Here is a 20065-nt window from a genome sequence, read left to right as displayed (position 1 = left end):
GTACCTGTACCGCCTTCCGTACAGCTTCAGTCCTCTAATCTTCTGCAGTCTGTACCCTGTTAATTGTCTTCTCTACCTGTTTTTCGGCAGTCCGTACCTATTCTTCTTTCAATTGGTGCTTTTCAGTTGCCCTCCACTCCTATTTCGTCCTCTTTGCCTCTTCTCTTTTCTTCCCCTACCCTTTCTAGCCCCCTTTCTCCTATGCTCCATTATGCCCAGAAGAAGAAAAGAGATTCTATCTCTTCGTTCATCTCGGAAGGGGTGAAGGCTGCCAAAGTTGACTCTTCTTCCTTTCCCTCTTCCTCGCATCAACAAGATTTGCTCCGTCAACTCTGTGCCGATTCGGTGACTTCGACTTCAGCTACTGGAATTCCCTGGAGATGAACTCTTTCCCCTCAACCTTTGCTTCAGAGTATTCGCTAGGAACAACAACTTGGTGTTTGCTTATACTTTATGGGAAGAGTTATAGCAGTTGCCAGTTTGCAAGCTTGGGCTTCAACCGTGGTGGGTGTTGGGACGATTACCTCTTTCGTTTTCATGGCTTTATTTTGCTCATTGTGCTTCTGTGGATACCATTTTCCATTTGCTTATCTTGGGTGGAGTTCATGGGGCAAGTCACTTTGCAGTTGTTATGCCTTGGGATCCTCTTTTTGATCCAACCCGCTCCCATCATGAGAGCATTGGGTTTTGGGCACAAAATGCAGCATGTCATATATTGGCTTTATAGTGACAGCCAAGTTGCTTGTATCTTCTTGGGGGATCTCTCTCAGACTTGGACTCTTTGTAGTTCTATTCGTCAAGGCTGTCCACTCATCAGTGCACTTTTGTATGCTATTGCCACACACCCGATGCTTCAATACCTGGATCACTTGGTGGCTACTGATATGCTCCATGGTTTGGAAATACAAGGGAGTCGCCCAATGATTGCTCATGCTTATGCTGATGATTCTTTTTTTACCCGAAAAACACTGAGAGGTCTTTCTTCCCTTATGCATGCTCTCTCTACATATAGCATGGCTTTGGGTCTTCATGTCAATTTTCAAAAATCAAAGCTATTACCATTGCATGCTAAAGACTGGCATAGTCTTTTATGGCCGGGGGAGATTGTCCCACTTACTCAGTTAGTTCGTCACTTGGGCTATCCTTTGGGTTGGATGATGACCCGTTGTCGTTAGCAAACAGATTGGGTTCTTAAAAATTTGAAAAAGAATCTTGAGTATTGAAAATTGGCGACTTGGCCGTTGCATGTTAAGCTCCAAATAGTGCAATCTATTTTGGTGGCATACATTCACTTCTACTTGCCTCTCATCATGTTTGGCAAGATAAATATTCCTTCTTTCATGTCCATCATAATGGAAACCATGGCGCAAAAGGGAAAAGTGTCCAAGACGTTGCCAAGAGCCTAGAATGTCTAAAACCCACCACGACGTGAATTTGGTCATTCTGGACTTCCAAACATGCTAAGAAAAGTTTACGCTTGCTTTCAATGTCTCATTTATGTTCACCCAAGATGCATGGGGGCTTGAACATTCTGAACATTCATGTTCATATCCTTGCTCATAAAGGAAAATTGATGTTACAGTTCATGCATGGTGATCAGCCCTGGGCTGCCATGATTCGTTTTTTGCTTTTGCAAATCACCACCCCTGCCTTTGGTCATTAGCAGCCCACAAAGTGGGCCTTTCTCATTGGTTCTATTGAGGGCAAGGTCAAAGGTTGTCCATTTGTCTCTCAACTGTTACTGGATTCGAAGCACATTCTCTCCCATTCGGAATGGCATGGTCGTGATTCTATGCAAGGCAACTCTTTGAGAGCTCAAAGAATACATTGGTCTAGAGCTTTTGATCTGCCTCTTGCGATGCAAGAGCCTAGACACTCTTATTTTCTCACTTTCAAAGGTAGTTACTCGGTGGCAGATGTCATTCATGATGATGGTACTCTCTTTCTTTTCCTTTAGCAACTGCAAAATATGGTCTGGGGATGCATTATCGTTCTGTGTGGCATACCATTGATTCTATGCTTCAACCTTTTCTGCCGGTTCCTCCGCTCGAGATTGAAGATAGGCTTCAGACCTGGACTATTCACCCTTCTGTATCCACATCTAATCCATTGAAACTATCTCATATTATGGTATCGAATTTGTATAAAGTTATGTTGTCTTCACCTTGGGTTTCGGACCGAGCAAATCAAATTTGGCATATGCGTCGACATGCAAAGTGGTGTCCATTGAAACTATCTCATATTATGGTATCGGCATTGTATAAAGTTATGTTTCCTTCACCTTGAGTTTCGGACCGAGCAAATCAGATTTGGCATATGCATCGACATGCAAAGTGGTGGCAAAAAAGACTGCGCCATATTTGAGATTCTAAAGTTCCTCTTCGGCAACAAATTTTCTTGTGGCGAGTTTTTGTTGGGAGTTTTTCCATATGGGTAGCTTATGGCACGCAGACATATTGCTCATGTTGTTTGCCAACGATGTCATGCTCCACGTGAATCTCTGATTCATCTCTTCTGGCTTTGTCCGCATACTCGTGATTTTTTGGGTATTATTGGACAGTATCTAAAAGCGCATTTTCCTAATGTTTTTGGAAAATTCTTTTGGCTCTTTGGCATTCATCCACGGCAACAAGAGTTTGATTTGTTTTTTACTTGGATTAGATACTGGGCACTCTCGACTCTATGGGCAGACAGCAATCATAGAGTCTTTGGTGATCCTCAATTATCCTTTTTCTTGTTTTTCCGCACATCTTTGCAACAATCTCTCTTTGATTGTTTGCAAACTCACTACATAGATTGAGAAGTTCATGAGAGAAATGTCCTCATAAGAGAGATGGATAAGGTTCATTCTGTGAGGTATTCTTGTGTATATTTTTTCTACACTTAGATTTTATGTTGATGTATAGTCCAGCTTCCCCTTTCTGGGAAGCTCTCGTAATATAAAGCAACAAAATTTTCACCCAAAAAAAAAAGTGCGAGTCCAATGCATGAGGGATTGAATATTCTTAATATTCACGTGCATACACTTGCTCATAAGGGGAAAACGATGCTCAAATTCTACATGAGGATCACCCTTGGGCTGCTATGATGCGCTTTTTGCTTCTACAAATCACCACCCCTACTTTTAGTTATTGGAGGCCTACTCAGTGGGGATTTTCTGTTGGGAAGTATTGAAGGCAAAGTAGAGGTTGTCCTCTTGTCTCTCAAATATTTTTGGATTGGAAACATGTTCTCTCGCATTTGGCTTGGCATGGCCATGACTCCTTCCAAGGCAATTCTTTGAGAGCTGAAAGTATTCACTGGACCCGAGTTTTTCCTTCACCATTGGCATTACAAGAGCCCAGACGATCATATTTCCTTAATTCAAAAGGGATCTCCTCTGTGACTGATGTCATTCATGATGACAGGAATCTTTTATCATTTCCATTCGCTACTGAAAAACATGGGTTAAGAATGAATTATCGCCCTGTTTCGCAAGCTATCTCGTATGCTTCGGTCTTTTCAACCGGTTCTGTCTCAAGAACTTCAAGACAAGCTTCAAGATTGGACTCTTGTGCCACTAAATTCGTCCATTCGTCCTTTGGAGTTGTCTCATATTTCAGTGTCCTCTCAATATAAAGTTCTATTGCCTTCACCTTGGGCTCCAATTCGAGCAAATAAGAATCATCCAATCAAATGGTGGCGGCGACACTTGAGGTAGATTTGGCATTCCAAGCTCGACAACAAGTCTTCTTTTGGTACATTCTATTGGGGGTTTTTCTTCTGGACACCTGCTCTCATGTCAACGTATTGCTCCAACTATTTGTCATCGTTGTCTGACACCCAGGGAGTCTGTGTCTCATATTTTCTAGCGTTGCCCTGACACATTTGACTTCGTTGGCATTCTTCAACAAAGATTGCGTGTACGCTTTCCTTATACTACTTTCAACAGGTTCCTATAGTTTTTTGGGATTTATCCTCGCCGACCGAAGTTTGACTTGCTCTTTTCCTTGGTTTGTTATTGGGCACTTTGGACTCTCTAGAAAGATAGAAACCACAGAGTCTATGGTGACAATCTCTATTCAATCGCTTCCAAACTCACTACATAGAGTATGATGTACATTTGTCCTACAATGAGATTTTCTCTTGATGTATTTTCCAGCTATCTAGTTTGGGACTCATGTATTTTGACATATCCCATTTTGGGATAGTTACTTTGTGATATAATCCAAAAAAGATTTCACCAAGAAAAAAAGTGTGTGGATGAGCCCACCTCTTCCATGTTCTTTTACTTTCGCATATCACTCAAGCAATCACTCTATGATTGCTTGTCTGTTCAGCAGATAGACTATGCTGTCTACTTGTCTTATACTGAGATTTTCTGATTTTGTATTGCCTGATCTCTGCTTTGGAGACAGTCTTTTTGTAATATAAAGTTACATGGATTTCACTATTTTTATATTTAAAAATGTGTGCGTGTGAGACACATGCACGCATGCACACACAGAGCTTTCAACATACTGAAGAGCAAATCAAAGCTGCAACTCACCACATGTCATCCTGAACTAAGCCATGCTGAACCTGGAGTTGTCTCATTTAAAATTCATTGAGCGGCTCCATTGCACATTAATAAATTTTGAAGGAGTGGAGACAATATTGTGCACTACAAAAGATATGATTAATGAAGGGAAAAGGTTCTACTGCATGCAAAAAAAGATATCAAAATTGAAACAAACAGATTGAATAATTATAATGAGGAGACTCTTACAGTAATTCTGCACTGATTTTGTAGTTGAGCTAAGCTCTGTTGGTGACACTAAAAAGGCAGTCACTGAAGAAATGTGTCATCAAACACATGCTAAATGTCTTATTAGACTTCGATATACAAATGGGTGAAGAATCAGATAATATAAAGAATGAGCTGTCACAAGGTAGAATGCAACTTGGATGGAAATTTTAACATCCTTCGAGCTAGTTTGGATTTATAAAAAATAAATAATGCCAGACCCATAGCAAATGACAAATGGCGTACGAGTATGACAGCTCTGAAAAGATTTGCATTTATATAAAAATTATTTAACTCATTCGATCCTGTAAGTCTGCAATGAAGCTGGATGCCAAGGATGTCAACTTCCTTCCTGTCTGGCCAGCCACAGCTTTCAAGGCAGACATATCCTGTGATGCCTGCATTTCAGGGACAAGATTCATTAATATATCGTTCCATTCATTTCACTAGAGTCTTTCTGGCATAGCAAGATTGTTGCAGTTAGTCAACGATTCAAGATGTACAGAAAACTAAAGAATGCAACACTCCTTTTGCAAAGAAAACAGCCAAAGATGCAAAAGGCTACGTGCCTATTTTTCCTCATTTGGCTGACTACCACAGAAGATCTCCAGACCTGCTATCCGATGGATGGAAAATTGTTGGCATACATCCAAAAGCCTCTCCTTGTAAAGCTCATAGGCTTTCTCAACATATAGATTTGCAACACATGGACCACAATGTCTTTCCCTGAAAGGACATCTATTTGAGGTACACAAACTTTTCTATTCCTCAGCATGTCCATTGTTGATAGCATACAATGCGACATGCATCTTGTAATGTAGGGATCAGATCTATGAGAATCCTCACCTCCTCCAGATCATATGAGCCATGGCGGCTCACCTTGGACCATAAGTTCTGCTCAAATGGCTCACCTTTTGAGCCTTCCTTACGGTCTCTGGGAGAATTTTCTCAATGACTGTCAAGCTCACCTGATGTATTATTTAGGTAATTCATCAGTTATTGTTTAGTGTTTTCCTCCATGGTATAAATTCACAAATTTGGAGATGTGCAATCAGAAGAGCATATGTGGTGTGAATTTAGAAGACGGGTTTGTGGTGCTCTTGTGGGAATTCTTTGGTGCCAAGGCAACATTTTTTGCTGATTGTAACATGCTTATATTTTTATACAAGTATGTTTCCAATTTAGAGAAGTTAACTGATTGTTTGGCTGAGCACATTGATGTTGATTTGTGGCTTTCAAATAACATGTAATCCTCGCTTAGTGGAGCAGCTATCATGAAGCTGTAGCTAGAAATGTATAGCTTGCTCAGGCTGGTTATCTTCTAGATCCTGTTAGGTATATCCCAAATACAATAATCTGTACTCTCACCAAAAAAATGCTCTCATTCTGTATTGTGTCATTGATTCTCATTGGCATCATATGCAGTTCAGAAGTCATATAACCTGAAGGCCTAAATAACTTACTGGACTGCTTGCAGACTGTGTTGGGCTTCGGGAATGCCCATCACATGAGTTTGCAGGTGTTTCTTGTCCATTAAGAACCCCTACTTATATCTCTGTGGGAAGGGAAGGGGTATCCATCTCATCTATTGCCCGTAGTTTTCCCATGATCACTACGAGTGGTCACGTTAAAGCTCTGCTGACTGTGGGAGAATCTCTATGTGGTTTAATCACTAGATCACCTTGCCAAACCTTTCTTTCTGTCAAAGTCGTATGTGACCAATGCTATAAATTCCCTTCGCTAAGTCCCAATCTGCCATGATGCGATCCTCATACTGGTTGATCATCTACCACAAAGAAGGTGCAAAGAAATTCCTCCAGCATGTAGTCAGATTTTGCAGGCTGCCTGAATAGAGATTTAAGATTCAATAGCCATACCTCCCACACAATATTAGACAAATGTAGATCAATCTTATGAACAAGTGGTGAAGGTATCCGTCAAGAGATATACGAGTCTAATATAACCATGTAGGAGACTCGCTTACCACTATTTTGCTTTGTACTCTTGAAGAAAATAAACTACAAGATTTGATTTCTTTCAAGTTTCAACTCTAGTATGCATATTGGTAAGCAGCCCAGTATTCCATAAGAGTCTCCTCCCACATACAGAAAATGCAACCCTTACCGAATTTAATTTCCTACTAAGCCATGGATAAGACAGATTTCACTGGGTAAAATATTCTCTTCCAAGAGTGCAAGGAGGGATGGCCCTTTTATCTGTACCTATAAGCTTAAAAATTTAACAACAGCATACATTCTGGAGTTGGCACCAAAATGCCACATCCATGCAGTATCTCATTTCATAGATTATGCAAGTCTGTACTTGATGGTGATAAGCTGGTGGATGAATCATGTCATCCCAAGAACTATTTGAGATAGCTTGTAAAGGAGGAACGAAGATAAAAATTGCTGTCTTTATCTAAAGGGCCAAATATATGATGCCAGCAGAAACCTTATCGACAACTATCTACGGTTGATGGGAGAGTCTACAGAGTCTACCAAGCATGTTCGTCGTAATTTTGCACAATGTCTGCAATAATAGTAGTAGCTTCACAGCATATGTAGACAGCTATATATGAGTGCTGTGAAAGCCTACCAAGCATGTTTCTTATAATTTCGAATGAGATTTTGCACGTCTGCAATAATAATAGTAGCTTAACTGCCTATGTGGAAATCTTAGCTTCTGCAAGAAGTGATAACATGCCTGTGATTCCCCCTGTCCTCTGAGACTTTTTTCCAAGTTCTTGCATCCTACTCATTTGTGCTGCTGCTTTATCCATAGGGAACGTTTACCTTCCACTGATATTGCTGCTTCCCATACCTTCCTAAAGTCGCTTTTCCAAAAGTTTTTAGCATACTTGCCAAGGTGATAAAGTATGTCTGCAATGGTAAAGAGTGTCTGCTATGCGAAAACCACTACTAGTAGAGAAAGAAGCAAAATAGCATGCTGCCAAGAAGCGTCTAGGTGGTGCTTGCATGACTACCAGCCTCATAAACTACTTTTTCGGAGCTCCTGTAAAAAAAGTAACTCTCTCTATTTTGGTCACCTTTGGTTTAGATTCTGCCATTTTTGTCTTTTTGACAACAAAGGTGACCTGTTGGACACTTGAATAGCACCTCTTTGATGTCGACGCCTTCTTTCATACTCACTTTCATTTCTTCCATCTTGCGCGTCATTTCTTGGATTGATTCCCTTAGCGGGCCTCTCTTGCTTTTAAAATATCATGTCCCCCTCTTTGATTAATCCTAAATTATTTGTTAGCCCTCGGGTCACGTTAACATGTGTAGAGTTCTAAGTGTGGTTACCGAGTGCGGACTTGCTCGGAAGCTGTGGGCAAACATTCTGGACCGAGCACCATTTGCGGTTGGAGGTACAAATGATTGCGGCAGATCAACCAGTAGCAAGAAGTGATGTGGCGCACCGAGCGTGATGTCTTTTGGAAGGTGGTTTTGCATAGTAATAGAAAGCAGTTCCAACAGGGGAGAGAGAGAGAACCAGAGAGCAGTGTGCCAAAACAATTGCTGGGAAGTGTGGGGCAGTAACTCTAGACGAGTCGCGTCATCTGGTGGTGTGCTTGAAGACTGGCATGTGGGATACACAAATATTCAGATACTACTCGGATATGTTCTACTTAGTCAATGACACACGCTCGGAAAGAAGAAGAAGATATGCGGCAAGGCGCGAAGAAATCTTGAGCCAAAGGATTGGCTACATCCTACCATGACAACTCAAAACCGGAGTTCAATGCCCAAAGGAGACTGGTAAAAGTAACAACTGCCCAGTAGGAGCGGAGAGCGTGAGGAGAGAGACTCGGCCATGCTACCTCAGGGTGGAAGTTGATACTATGCAGAGTCACAAGAACGGAACACTGGCCTTGGGCTGAGGCGTCCCAGAAGATTGGTAGATGAAGGTCCGTCATGGCGGGTGGAGTCTGAGCATTTATCTACGGAAAGCTTGGATTTTGAGTGGGTGACCATTTCCTTTGAGGAACATCAAAATGAAAGTGACCAACCTAGGGAACGAAGAGAACAACTTTGACAATACTCGACTGTTATCCAAGAGGCATTATGTCAAGAAAGATATGAAGAAAGAAGACCAGCTACAGCAGACGGCCAAAGGACCAATTGATAGGAAGAGCAACGTGCTTCTGATGGAGAGAGGCACCATCGAAGACCTAAAGTGAATCTGGAGCAGCTTCGGCAATGTACCCAAGTTCCTCTCACTTTGGATAGAAGTTCTACTCGACCTACAGACGTACAACGACCTGCACCTCTAAGCCTAAAGATAGCGTGATGCAGGATAGTCGACAGTGACCCCATATAGATGAAGACAGGTCTGATAGGTGAACCAGTGGCTCGGTTCTACCGAGCAGAAGACTTGTCTTCCCCGACTATGGAGCAAAGATGGAACGGCCTCTGGAACAAGCGTAGAAATCTAAATCTAGCACCAACATCAAGATAAGATTTCAAAATTTCAAGAGCATTGATGATGAAGATCCATATAGTAATTTACAAAGTCTCCTGTGAGTTTGCCACATCAATGGTGCCACGACAGACGAGGAATACATGGATTATTTTCCATGTACCTTAATAAAAAATGCTCAAAGATGGTTCAATCAGTTTCCAATTGGGTATTTTCCTGATTGGTATACAATGTCTGAAGTATTCCTGCGAAGGTTTAGGCAAGAGATCAATGAAGAATATGTTTGTACGAAGCTCGGTGAGCTAAAGCAAAATAAAGGAGAATTCGTCCAAGACTTTGTACTTAGAATGTGAGCTCTTATCAATCACTTGAGTACTGTACCAGATGATAAGTCTATGCGAGCCTGACTGATCACAGGTTGCACCCAGGTAGACTTGTGCAAGTCAGAGATAGTCAATCCGACTAAGACTTATGAAGAATTCCTAGACCGAGCTGTTGCTCTGGAGAAAAGTGAAGGCTTAAAGAGAAAGACAAAGAAGAAAGATGCTGAGAGCGACATCGAGGAGAAGCTAGCAAAGAAATCTAAGCTCAAAACCGAGCTGAGGAAGGCCTTGAAGGAATGGGGCATTGGAGGGAAAACAGGAAACAATGAGAAATGGTGTAATAAGTGTTCTAGGGATGGACACTTAGAAGAAGAGTGCAAAACTAAGTATTGCAATACATGTACCAAGTTTGGGCATGATGATCGGATTGTTGGTTCAATGGTAAAAATCAACAAGTGTCAGTGAACCAAGTGACGACTGATGCTCGGCTCCCGAATGGTAAGCCACCATGTCCCAAGCAAAAGGACAAGTAAGAATGGTAAGGAGAAGACCAAATACATCCAAGATCAAGTGCTTTTGTTGTGGAGAAAATCATTGTCTAATTTAGGCTAAACATTTGAAGTTTCTCAAAACTAACATGAAAAGAAAGGAAATAGATCCAGAATGCCGAGCAATTGTAGCCGAGCTACTAGATGCAATTGATGCCCAAGTGGTTACTAGGTCAAAAGGATCAGTTGCAACCTCTACAAACATGGGTTCCTCAGGAGACACTAATTTCAAGAATTTTGCTGCTAAAATTGCAAAGGATTTAAAGGAAAAAGCACCTGCAGTGGAAATACGTGAAGAGCAGATTCAGCCATCCATTACCAAGCAAGGAGAATCCTCAAAATCCAAGGAAAATGCATCAGAACCGAGCATTTCATCAAAATCTAGCGCAGAGTTAGCCCAAGCATGGAAAATGTTCAAGAATATGCAAGTCAGTCTAACATTTGCTGAGTTGATGCGGATAGCTCCATATTGTCGGGATTTCTTTGCCCAACATATTAAAGAATGATCCGAGTAAACGAAAGAAATAAATTCTTTAGCCATTATACCTGTTATTGACACTCCAGTAGTCAATGAGGACGTACCAGTGATCACCATCAAAGTTAAGAAACGGGAGTGATAGTAGACGATGGTTCTGGAGTCAACATTATTTTTAAAGAAATTGCTAAGAGGTTCAAGTTTAAGTCCTTCAAACCATCACCTTTCCAGGTACGCATGGCAGATCAAAGGCTAGTTGACCCAAAAGGTATACTACAGGATGTTGTAATCTCTATAGGTGGTATCTATTATACAGTTAGTTTTATTGCGATTACTATGGAGCAACATGCCTATCCAATACTATTGCGATGACCTTGGCTTAAAAGTACAAAAGTACTTCATGATTGGGGTTCACAAGAGATGATCATTAAAACAGATAGTCAAGATGTTATGCATTCCTACAAATCCGAGGAAGGTTCCAAGTAGTTATTGGCCAAAGGATTTAGAAGTTACATATCCATTTCCTCAAGCCGTCGAGTCACAACTAATGGAATTACAAATATTACTTGTGGGTGAGATTGATATTTTCCAAGTGACTGCAGACATCAAACAGAAACTAAGAAACTAAAAGCTAAGCAGATTGCTATGCAAAAGGATCTCTTTCCAAGTAACTTCACTGAAGGCATTGAAGAGGGACAAGAGTTGGCTGAAACACCAGTAACTATTACAAGTCTCGGTATTGAGCAATAAGTACTAGAGCCGATAGAAGAACTCAATCTCGGAACAGATGACAAACCGCCAATGGTAGTGGTAAGTGCCAATCTTTCTTCCGAGCAACTAAGGGCTACAAAAGATCTATTTGTCAAGTATAAGGATGCTTTTGCTTGGAATTAAACTAATCTATGAGGAGTTCCTCCCGAGTTGTGTCAACACAAGATACCTTTGGTGCCACATGCCAAACCAATTCGGCAACAGAGGTATAAAATGAATCCCAACTATGCTAAACAGATTAAAGTCGAGTTGGATCAACTTTTGCGTGCTGGTTTTATCTACGCTATTGATCACAGTTATTCGTTGTTTTCTATTGTGGTTGTGCCTAAGAAGAATGGTAAACTCCAAGTCTGCGCAGATTATCGGAAGTTAAATTCACAAACAGTCCCTAATCCATTTCTAATATCTTTCATTGATGGAATCTTAGATCAAGTTTTATGGATAGTTACATGGGTATAATCAAATTATAGTAGCTCTAGAAGACCAGTCTAGAACTACCTTAGTCACAAAATGGGGTGCTTATGCAACCCGAGTAATGCCCTTTGAATTAAGGAATGCCTCATCAACCTTGGAGAAGTTTATGGTAGAAACTTTCCGTGATTATCTCACTGAGTTCATTGCCATTTACTTAGATGATTCATGTGTTTATTCAATTATCTCAAAAGGGAATTCCTAAGATGCCAACAAGCGGGTATTCACTTAACCCGTGTATTATGTGCCCAAGTGGGCAATACTGCTCAGTCATGTCATTTCTTAAGATGGTATACATACCGAGCCAAGTAAGATTCGAGCCATATAGCAAATGCCCGAGCCTAAAAATCTAACTCAATTGTGTTCTTTTGTGGGGTTTATCAGCTTCTATAGACGCTTGGATTTTGCCAAGATTGCAGCTCCATTATAAGAGTTAACAAAGAAAGATGTCAAGTTTGAGTGGACTATTGAGTCATGTGTGGATTTCCATGATCTTAAAAGCCGAGCAATGACCACCCATTTTCAGGCAACTGAGGTGAGATGTTATTTTCCATGTGCATGTAGATGCTTCTAGGTATGCCTTAGGCATTATTTTGGCTCAAACGCATGACCGGCTAGATTACCCCATGTATTATACCAGTCAATTATTGACGCATACTGAGTCCCCAACTATAGTACCACCACGCGAGAACCTTTGGGTATTATATTCAGTGTGCAGAAACTAATGCATTATCTACTCGGCAATCCTTTTGTGTTTTATGTAGATCATCAGGCAATAATTTATCTGATCAATAAGACTATTATTCAAGGGCGCCTTTTGCGTTCGATGGTTCTTTTGCAAGAGTTCAACTTTAAAATTATTCATAAACCCGAGAAAACCCATGTAGAGTTGACTGTTTGTCAAGACTACTTGCACCCAAGGATACTTAGGGAGTTATTATTGAACTTCCACATGCTAAGACCTTTGCGGTTAACTGTTGTAAGCATGAATATGCCGAATTGATGGATTATTTGTCTAAGGGTACATTTCCTGATACAATGCCTCGTGACAAGTGTAGACAATTAGCCTTGAAGGCTAGAAATACACTTTAATTGGTGGACACCTTTATCGTCAATGCGCCGATGGAATTCATCGCAGATGGATTATGTCACACGAGCGAGCAATTGTTTTACAAGAAGCTCACTCGAATCTTTCAGGAGGACATTTCCAAGGGGCGTTAACTATCATAAAGGTGTTGCAGGAAGGAATTATGGTAGGAAACCTTGTATAAAGATGCTCAAACTAAGTGTGTGCATTGTGATGTTTATCAGCGCATTGGCCAGTTATCACCATATCAGTCTATGCCATTGTAACCTACTCGTCCTTGGAAAGCTTTTCAAAGATGGAGCTTGAATTTTGTTGGCTCTTTCAAACCTGCTAGGTTCACCCAGAACAAATACATCATTGTGGCTACTCACTATGCTACTAAGTGGACTGAAGCTAAGGCACTCCACGATAACTTGGCTTGGAACACTGCCAAGTTTATTTTTGAAAATATCATCTGAGATATGTATGCCCTCTACAGCTTGTTAGTGATCAAGGTTCACATTTTCTTAATGACATCGTGCAGTTGCTCAAGACTAAATTCAAAATCATGCATACAATTTTCACTACTTATTATCCTCGTGGCAATGGCGAAGCTGAGTCCACGAATAAAACACTCAAGCTTATCCTCCCGAAAACCGTACAATCATCCACGAGTGAATGAGATACTAAACTTCTGCATTATGGACATACACAACTGCTTATATGGTTACTACAAATCTTACTCTTTTTTGTATGGCTCATGGCTTGGAAGCAGTTGTTCCCTTAGAAGTTATTGTTCCCAGCCTTCGTATTGCTACCGACCATCACTTGGATGAGTCAAAAGCAATCAGGGGGCGATTACATCAACTAAACCACCTCGATGAATTACACCTCCGGGCAGCCTGGTCACAGCAGGTAATACAGCGCAGGAGAAAAGCATGGCATGATAGGCATATTATGCCTAAGCATTAGAAGAAGGATATGCTCGTATTATTATGCAATGCCAAGTTGGGACCTCTTAAAACAAATTTCAAACTGGGATGAGATCATCCCTGTCGGTTAACTGAAGTTTTTTCCAATGGGAATGTTCAGCTTGAAGATTTGCAAGGGAATGTATCCCATGAGTTGTATAATGGAAGCAAGGTGAAGCCGTACTGAGCAACGGGTTTCTCGGTCATGCAAGACTCGAATGTAGACCACTCAATCGACAATGCCTTGGTGAATTTTATGCCAACAAGAGTGCCAGTTAGTTGTTTAGTGATAGTGGAAGAGATACATTGCATGCCGACACGTGGTAGTCTAAACGTTGTGGAAACATTAATGCAAAATAATCACGTCCAAGAAAGGGGTACTCTACTTTGTCATGCAGCCAGTCATCTGACAGGACATCCAATTTTATATCCCATTTGGATGCATTTGGATGTGGGTTTCCCCCTCCACTGAGCTGAATTGAATCGCTCTAAGGGGGGCTGCTCTACAAGATCTCTATTATGGGCTGCTCCCCGATTTAGGGGGCCCCCTGCAAAACAAGCAACTTATCAGCACTAGTTCGACATGAGAAAAGGAGAGAAAGAGAAGGACAATGAAAAGGAGAAGCACAAAAAGAAGACCAGAAGCAATTAAAGCTCGAGGATGTAAACAAGCACCTCAACTGTTGTGGGCTTGGAGTGGATAGTACAGCTGTACAGAAGAAGTCCACCTCAACTACATCCTTGGCAAGTTTGTCACTAGATTCATCACTCATGTCGCCATTATTAGCGACGACATACACAAGCCCAATTCACTCCTTGTCTTTTCTCTCACCTCTCCCTCTCAACCGACCAGCCCTCCCATGTTCCACTGGTATCACCTCGCCACTATCTCAGTCATCCTCATACCTCACCCAGCTTACTCAATCACCACGGACTATTCAACCTCACCCTCCCATGCTCGTACCACGCCCTCTTTAGTTCCAGATCCCTTGAGGACCCGAGTTTCCACGTGCTGACCCGCCAGATGTCTGGGAGACTCTCCTCATGGAGGTACACAATATCGATCCCGTGAGGTGGAGCTGACCCAATTCGCACAGGAGCAAGTCCACTTGACTCAGGATCAGGATTATGTTATACAGGAGCAAGCTGAGCTCATTCAAGGGCTCAAACAAGATATTTTACAGCTCCAAAAGGAGTTCACCGCCTTACATACAGCCCTAGGGAGTACACCAATGGTGGAGGCACAAATTGCTAGCATGCAATCTATAATAGCGAAGACATCTATCTCCAGATGGGTGGATGTGGCCAAACAAGTACCTGCAAAGGCAACCTCTCGGCCACTCGCAACCTCTCGGCCACTCTCATCGAGCAACAGCAAAGGGCCACGAACGCTCTCATCATCAGAGTTTGCAGAATCCCTCACACCGCTACACCGATGGACAATGCAACCACTTTTGTGGCTACCACCTGAGGGTCACACAGCACACGATCGAGAGGGCCTGACAAGTGGGGAGAGACCCCAATCGAGAGCAGCCCCTCATCGTACAATTCCATGATGCTCAGGCTCGACTAGTAGCATTGCACCGTAGATCGGTTCTACAAGACCACCCATCGATCTCCATGGATGAGGATTTGACAATCTTGAATGTTGAGGAGAAGCGCACCCTGATGCAATAGCGAGATTGGGCCTGCAAGGAGAAAAAGTGGGCAGAGGTATGAGATGGGCGACTCCTCATAGGGCCCCATAGAGTACCTACACCTCCTCCCGCCTAGGGGAGTGGGGTCTGTGAGTCTCAGAATACTGAGACCCTATCATGTGCAATTTGAAACTGTAACGGTACCTTATGGTCAAAATCAGGGAATGTCTTGGAGTCATATATAGGTCGAGACATAGTCTTTTACACAAAAACACATCAGAGTCCAGAGCGTCGATTGCCAATTGTCAGCCGGTACACCTTGGGGACTACTTATAGAGATGAGGCGAGAGATACAGGTGGAGTATGAGGTTCAGGAGGAGTGGCAATTCTTTATAGATCATCTCTTTTTAGGGCGATCTCGGGTAGAAAGGAGAGCCATTCATTCCATATTTCTCTGAATCCGGATCTAGCATATGGACAAGCAGGACTTGTTCATTGCAGTGTGCTACTTCTTGCCTAAGACTTCCCACTTTGCTCGAGATATCCAGGAGGAGACTGAGACGCCGCCTTATGCAGCACTCCATCCAGACATTGTGGACTTCTCGAGTAGCGGAAAAGTCCTTGTTGGGGACTTCAATGCAAGGACAGAGGCACCTCAGGTGCTACTTCTAGATTTCAGAAAGGATGCTATCTTGCTACCAGACATCAACTTCGCCTGCCTTCGCCTCTCGTATCACTGAGTTCACTGTTGCACCACCTCCTCCAGGAGCAAACCACACGTACCTCTTCTTCCGCATCTCTACTCGCTTCTCGCAGTACGTACAGCATCAATCGTCCATACCACTTATCACGACATACACTTTGACCGCAATCTTTCACCAACTTACTCTGCTCGACTCTACACTACTCACATATGTAGATTTCAAACCTCTTCTAGAGGACTGTGCAACTTTGATCACTCGCTCACTTCACGAGACTGTGCTTCACGCCTTTTCCTACACTACTAGCTCCACGTGTCCACCATAAGTTGGTATGATGATGAGTGTAAGGCTCTACAGTGCAAACTCAGATTTGAAACCAAACATAACCTTCTGAATGAACCGGAGACGATGCATGAGCATCGCCGACTCGTCCGCCAGAAGAAGCAAGCTTTTGTCGCTGGAATGAGGAGAGCTTCTAAATGTCTTGTTCAGTAACAACTCCAAAGACTTCTAGCGGAAATTCCTTGAGCGGCGGCCTCCCTCCCCTCTCACAAATACTCAGTCTTGGCATGCCTATGCATGCATGTTATATGGCATCCCACATCAGCCCACCCCCTACCTCTCGCACTTACCTCGCCCCACCTCCTACACTCTCTTCATTAAGGGTGGTACTAAAGACACCATGATGAAGCTTCATAATGGCCAAGCAAAAGATCATGAGGGTCTATGCACTGAATTCATTGCATATGGAATTAATATGCTAGCCTTGATCCTAGCAAAGCTCTTTAATGAAGGTGTTTGCGTGGGCTTTCCAGATACCTGACCCTTAACACCATTTCACCAATTCACAAGGCAGGGGATCCCCATGAACCTGGAGAATCACAAGACCATCATGATTGGACGAGTCATGCCCAAGATCTATGCATCAGTACTAGATACCGAGGTCAGTCGTTTCGCAAAATGCATGGGCTTAGAGCAAAGGGACAGGTCGGGTTTCGACATGATCACGAGACCATGGATCATTTACTCACACTCAGGTGCGTCATTGAGGAGGCCATGGCATGGAAGCAGAGGGTTTATTGTTGCTTTGTGGATTTTCGCAAATCCTTTGATATGGTACCAAGATCCTGCCTCATAAGATGATTGCAGTAGTTAGTGGGCTCGAGTAGAGCATCTCCAAGTTCTCATGTTATCACGAATGATTCGCAATAAGCCGTCAATTTCCCACTAGCTCAAATCAGGCCGAGTTTGAAACACCTCCACTACAGCTTGATGTAGCATTCCAAGTCATCACGTATCTATACCGTGTCAAAGGGTACAAGGGTTGCACTTCTAGACACCGTAGACTACCGTGGCTAGAACTGTCCTCCTCTATGGCCCTAGCAGCAAAGGGTGACCAGAGATGCTGGTACACCCACATAAGCAACGGATTCAAGACATTGGGGTCCACATATAGACGTCCCTCCTTCCAGTACAGAATTGACACGGCATTCCTCCCACTTAGGTACCACGAGGTCAACCATGTCATACACTAGGATAGCTCCTAGTGAAGCTTGGCTTCTACAGAGATCCATGCCTACGTATTTCTAACGAGGGTTTAATTGATCCTCTTGGATATACTCAAATTCACCTCCCCCATTCACTGATTTCTTCACATCAATTCCGCACTGAGAGAGGACAAGTTGAAGGAGTACCCAAGGAGAAGCGCCTATGTACCTTGTGTGAGCTACAGGAGATCGAGTCAGAGGAGCATTTCATCTTTAGATGTCCAGTGTAGTACAAGATTTGAGGCCACTTTTACTGTCTATTCAAAGATAGCTTCGGGCTGCTATCCTACCTCCTCGCCTTCCCAAACCAGAGATCCTAGCCGCCGCCATCCATGAGGCAGTTAGACATTGAAAGCACCTACTCAAATCGTATAGACAAGGACGGGACGCCTAGACAAACTCTTCTCAAAGTATGATCACAACCGCACAAGTTATCACCCCACGGCATCCGACACGAGAGAGACCCGGAGCCAACGATGCAACACACCTAACAAAGGACGGACATGCAAATTATACTTGGAGACATCCCTTCCATGTTCAGGGTTGGGAAACAACCAATAGGGGCTACTGTATCTCTAGTCCGACGCAGAGCCTTTGCCAGGAGATCACACCGAGCAGCGCTCACAGATAGTCAACACCATTGTATTTTTTACTTTATACTACCACTGCCTCACCAGCCGCTTGGTCTTCCATGACATTGGGGCAGATTTTTCTTTGTACTCCGATGACATATGATGATAGTGATGATGGGAGGGTCATATTGATGGTATATTCTGATTCTATATTGTTGTTATTATGGCTATGTAGCATGTATCATCAGTCTTCCAACGACTTTAATAAACTCTCTCTCTCTCTCTCTCTCTCTCTCTCTCTCTCTCTCTCTTCCTCTCATACAGAGATCGAGGAGACCACACATCAAGAGATAGCTGGACAGACATAGATACGAGAGCTCCTCACATCCCATCAAAGAGCCACTAGGGTACCTGGATATATGGAACCCAGACGTGAACTAGGAGCGTTAGCTCTGAGCACCTGATACTCTTCTATTATTTTGCTACTCTGCTGTTTTGCTCACTAGTTTAGAACTTTAGCTTTCAGCAAGGGCCTTAGTGACCCCTTTGCTTCAGCCCATAGCGGCTTGTATGAGTTGCTTTTGGTTTTGTACCTTGTCTCATAGGCCCGCGAGGCCTCCTGCACACTTTAATACATATTTTCTTTCTTTTCTTTTCTCAACTGAAGGTTACCACTCAGCTTAACTTCTATTAAACAGGAATTTACAGCAACGGTGAATACCAAGATCAACAAGTGTGATGTCTATGAGGAAGTGAAACCAGAGCTGGAAATAACCAGATTATACGCATAGGAGGTCTGCCGGAGGACAAGACTCTAGAATGTGAAGTATGAAAACAAAGACTGAATATGTCAAGAAGATAATTCCCCAGATTGTATGGGATCCAAAGGAGAGAGATTTTGCCCACCAAAAGGGGGCACAAGCAAGAGTAATCTTTCAAGACAAGACAACAAGGAACAAAGTCCTCAGACAAATCAACAAGCTGAGAGGTACTAGAATATAATTTCAAAGAAGCTCACCCCGACTCAGCTAGGCAAGAAATGCAGAATTGAGAAAAGTAAAAGAAGCTCGAAAGGATTGAAAAAGAGCTGTTTATTGAGATGGTATCGCACTAATCAGAGACTTCAATCCTAGACGAAAAGACACACAGTCTAAAAATGATGTAATGAAGGCCACTTCACAATAGTATTAGACTTTAGTAGTGTGCTAAATAATTTGAGCTGAGCTGCCTTGTGCAATCCTTGACTCCCTTTGACACTCAGAGATGTAAGGCGTATCCCTTTTTTTGAATGTGTACTTTGTCTCATGATGACTTCTACAGAGGTTAATATATCTTTCTTTCTTTCTTTCATGTATGAATGAAACAAAGAATGAAAAAATAAATGAACTAATTAAAACATAAAAAACTAAAGGAACCACTTACACTTATGTGCCGCTTCCTACAATGATGCAAAATTAAATCCTTCTTAGAAAGCACATGCATACTCAATTTAACTCTTTTTTTAAAACTAAAAGAAAAACAGGCTGTTCAGCTCCCCGCTTTTTGCTTTCAGCTTATGTTCAATCATTCTAAACATGCCTCAAGCCGATACACTGCAGATAAAAGACTTCATATCTAAGATTGTGCATACTATTATCATTATTTTTCTTGGATGATACCTCTTGTGCATTAGCAAAGTGATCAAATTACTCATTTAGTGATAAAGATTCCTTAGTTGTACAAAGGCGGAAAATCTATGGAATTGGGAAGAAATGACTCAATATCTTGCCACATCATAGATGTTTGAGTCAATGTGA

At 42.3% G+C, this 20065-nt stretch overlaps 1 protein-coding gene across 1 annotated transcript in view; it reads right to left on the bottom strand.

The window, feature by feature from the left end:
- Positions 1-4741: 4741 nt before the first annotated feature.
- LOC147889298 (putative ADP-ribosylation factor GTPase-activating protein AGD8) overlaps positions 4742-20065 on the bottom strand; it is a 60160-nt gene continuing 44836 nt past the window's right edge. Inside the window, exon 7 of the mRNA XM_087391494.1 lies at positions 4742-5163. Coding sequence (XP_087247620.1) covers positions 5056-5163 — 108 coding nt within the window. The 3' untranslated portion in view covers positions 4742-5055. The remainder of the gene's footprint in view (positions 5164-20065) is intronic.

Source organism: Dipteris shenzhenensis, chromosome 20 (assembly GCF_047967505.1).
Source record: "Dipteris shenzhenensis isolate YYH24624 ecotype China chromosome 20, Dip_SZ_1.0, whole genome shotgun sequence".
Lineage (NCBI taxonomy): Eukaryota > Viridiplantae > Streptophyta > Polypodiopsida > Gleicheniales > Dipteridaceae > Dipteris > Dipteris shenzhenensis.
The sequence above is the reverse complement of the archived record's forward strand: the minus strand, read 5'-3'. Positions and strand labels throughout refer to the sequence as shown.